The sequence below is a fragment of the Manacus vitellinus genome, unplaced genomic scaffold, assembly GCF_001715985.3.
Source record: "Manacus vitellinus isolate BGI_N305 unplaced genomic scaffold, ASM171598v3 scaffold_86_pilon, whole genome shotgun sequence".
Classification (NCBI taxonomy): Eukaryota; Metazoa; Chordata; class Aves; order Passeriformes; family Pipridae; genus Manacus; species Manacus vitellinus.
Window position 1 is genome coordinate 754,273 of NW_021940851.1, and position 3,531 is coordinate 757,803.

The 3,531-nt window shown below is 46.9% G+C and overlaps 1 protein-coding gene across 2 annotated transcripts in view; it reads right to left on the minus strand.

The window, feature by feature from the left end:
* MORC3 (MORC family CW-type zinc finger 3) overlaps nucleotides 1-3,531 on the minus strand; it is a 17,890-nt gene continuing 14,359 nt past the window's right edge. The window contains exons 16-17 of one of the 2 annotated variants that reach the window (XR_003916355.1): nucleotides 1,361-2,012; nucleotides 1-210 (exon numbers count right to left, since the gene is read on the minus strand). Coding sequence is in view for 1 of the 2 variants with exons in the window: in XM_029964944.1 (XP_029820804.1) it covers nucleotides 1,859-2,012 (154 nt within the window). In the remaining variant the exon portion in view is untranslated. Of the gene's footprint in view, nucleotides 211-240; nucleotides 2,013-3,531 lie in introns of those variants that run through there. The other variant, XM_029964944.1, reaches the window with a different exon arrangement.

Below are 3,531 nucleotides of genomic sequence, written 5' to 3' on the forward strand. Positions count from 1 at the left end.
TTTTAGCTCCAGAGGGGGCATAAAGGGGGATGTTACCCAGTCATGGGAGCACATCCATGGATCAACCCCGGGAACTTCGTGACATTCAGCTCAATCCACGCATCCCCTGGGTCAGAACAGCACTGCTTTTGCCATATCCAGGGCATATCCCAGACTGTTTCCATCCTGCTGTGCCCAGTCTCTGCTCAACACCAGGCTGAGCCCGTGCTCCTGCAACACCCAAAACTCCAAGTCTGAAACGTCAGCCTTTCTGCACAGTATTTATTTATACACAAAACCAGTGCGTTTTGATCACATACAAGTTTTGATCCTGCAAACTCAGATTTATATAGTTTTATTTTTTACAAAAAATACATTTTAACAAGTAAATAAAAGCCATTTCCATTAGTCCACCCTTCTCCAAAGTGTAAATGTACATTGTAAATTTTTCCGTTTTTAAGATAAACATGTGCTGTACCTTGCCAGTTGTCTACAAGAAATTCGACCAGAGTCTGGTGAAACAGAATAAATAATGACAAGGAAATGGAAAACTACACACCGAGAAACGGAAAAGAGACACTTTTTAAAAGTCCTCCCTAGTTCTGGTACAGCCACCCATTCACAAACCAAACCTTCCCTTTCTGCTTCCTAAAGTACAACAGTCCTGCCCTGCCCTTCTTGGCCTATTTGAACAGAGATCTTAAAAGTGAAACACTGGAAAGGAACCCCCTGAACTGCAACTCCAGGGAACATCAGCTGAGGAACTCAGGACAGGAGCAGTGCCAAGGCCAGAAATGTTGGCTTTAGGAAAAAACACACTTCCTAGGAATTCACATCTTGAACACTTGATTTTTTTTTCCTCTTCTTTTGATTTAGTTTTTATATTTCAGAGCAAGAACCCTTTTTTTTGAATAGCTGTTTCATAAATCACAGGATCAGCCGGGTTGGAAGTGACCTCTGAGATCATCAAGTCCAACCCTTGATCCAACCCCGCCGTGGTTCCCAGCCCATAGCTGGGAATGCTGTCCCCACTGGAACAGCCATTGCTCTCAGGACCCTTTCTTCCAGGAGGTTTGCCCAGGACCATGGAAAAATGGGAACATTTAGAGCACAGAACTGTGAAAGGGGTGATGTGGCAAAGAGGGACTCCCTTACCTCACCTATAATCCAAGATGTCTAAACCGGTGACATTTGGATGTTTTCAGCTCTGGCTCACTCTGTAGTTCACCCCACAGAGAAGGAAACATCCCTCCTTTTCCAAGGGCTCCCATTCGACCAGTTCATCACCAGTTTTCAGGATAAAACCCTTAAGGAATCGTTCCTCTTGTGGTACTAAACCACAAATATCACCCAGATGGCAATGTTTTCATCCATTACTTACATTTCTATCCCATGAAAGCATCAGCCAACATTGCTGGGAGCAATGGAACAATCCTGTGGGATACAACAGCTCTGCCTGGGAAGAACATCAAGGAAGTTCTTTTTTGCATCTCTAAGGTATTCCACTACTGACACTTTAGTAGAGGAAATAATCACAAGTATTAATTAATGCTCATGGAAGAGCCAAAGTGAACGAAAAAGCTTCGGTAGAAAAGTATTAAGATTCCTAATCGTATAAACATTTGCAAATTTAATTACAAATACATTTCAAAAGCAAAATCCTTAACTCAGTACATCAGGGCTGGTCAGTATGGACAACGTTCCTTCAAGAGGGAGTGAAGGGAACACCCACTGCACCTGTGGGAACATCGAAACGTGCCCAGTCTATACACTCAGAGATAAAACTGGAGATCAAAGGAACAGGCATTATATACATTTTGGAACCTCCAGGAAGGTTATGATGGAAGATCAACTAAAACTCTGCTAAAACAGGAAGATATTAAGTGCTACTGATTTCATGCATTTGTTCTACGACCTGCCCTAGGATTTCATCCACGACATCGATGTCATAATTGACTTGCTGCAGGTCCAGGTCAGGCAGCATCGTGGCCAGAAGTTGTCCAACGTTCACTCGCAGAGAGCGGAGTTTCAGGCTGGGGAGAAAGAATTCCAGAGGATTAGATGGAGGCTTGTGTTCAAACACAGAGTTAGTTCTTTATCTGACAGAGCTGGACTGGAAAGGCTCTGGGTGTGACTCCCACAAACCAACACAAAACTGATGCAGTTCAAACTGCACAGGAGTTAAGAGGTCCAGTCCAGGCAAAGTGCTTTGCCTTTTCTTTTCCTTTCTTTCCTGGATGTCCCTGCTCTCTCCTATTCCTGATCCAATTCCTTTCAAATGAGCCATCCCTTCTCTCCAACGTTTCCTTGCACCCCCAGATCCTTTATCACCTCCAGGAACCAGTTTTCACAGTGCTGTCATATCCCAACCAACTGGTGGGGAAGTTACTTCCAAGTCCTGCATAGATTTGCTCATTCTTTTAGGAAACACAAGTCAGGTGCTGGAAGTAAAAATGAAATGAAATGCTGCTGGCAGATCATTTTTCCTGGGGGTAAATCTCTTCTTGGAGATTGAAAGGGAGCTCTGGAAATTCTCCAGCTCAATCTCTACTCCCCCTGCCAAACATTCAGAGCAGGGCTAACTCAGAGCAGGGTGCTCAGGGCCTTCTTGAGAATGTCCTGAGGTGGAGATTCCACAGCTTCCCCATGTCCTTTTTCCAGGCCTTGACTACCCTCCCTACCCTCACTGTGAAAGCTTCTTCTGTCTAATATTTCAACAGGAATTCCCTGGCTGTTGCCTCTCATCCCATCCCTGTGCTCACGAGAAGCTTCATCCCCTACGTGCTCTCACCAGGCTGCAGGAGGGAGCAACAGGATTCCAAGAGATTCCACTCTTTGTGAGGCTCTTTCCCTCAGCTTCCCCTTCTCTCTCAGGTGCTTTGGGCCCTTCAGCAGCCCTGCTCCTCTCTGCCAGTGTCCCTCCAGGGTGCCCAGAAGTGGGCACAGCACTCCCTGTTTGGTGTCTCAGAGCCCAGGAACAACGAGGAATCCCTTCCCCACCTGCTGCCTGGACTCTGGCCAGCACAGCCCAGGAGGCACTGGTTTCTCCCACCACAAGAGTGCACTGCTGACTCACATTCCACTCCCACTCCCACTGCCACAGCACCACACCTCCTCCCAAGCTGCCTCCCTAGGAGTGGGCTCCAGCTTGTTCACCGGCATGGACTTTGTGGGTGCCTGGGTTGAATTTTCAGGTGTTTTTTTTCAGCTCGTTTTTCCTGTTTCTCAAGGTCCCTCAGCAGCAGCTCTGCCCTCCTGAGTTCTCTCCAATTTGATGGCAGTGTGAATTTATTGAGTTCATTTTGCTCTGTCATACAGACCATTAATCCCAGAATCATCAGGGCTGGGAGAGACCTGCAGGGTCATCCAGTCCCACTGTTCCCAGCACCACCAAATCACCCCTAATCCATGTCCCCAGGGGCCACATCCAGACACCTCTGGAACACTTCCAGAGACAGGGACTCCACCACCTCCTTAGGACACTTATTCCAAGGCCTGACCACTCCTGCAGGGAGAAAGTTTTTTCTGATCTCTGATCTGACCCTGCCCTGG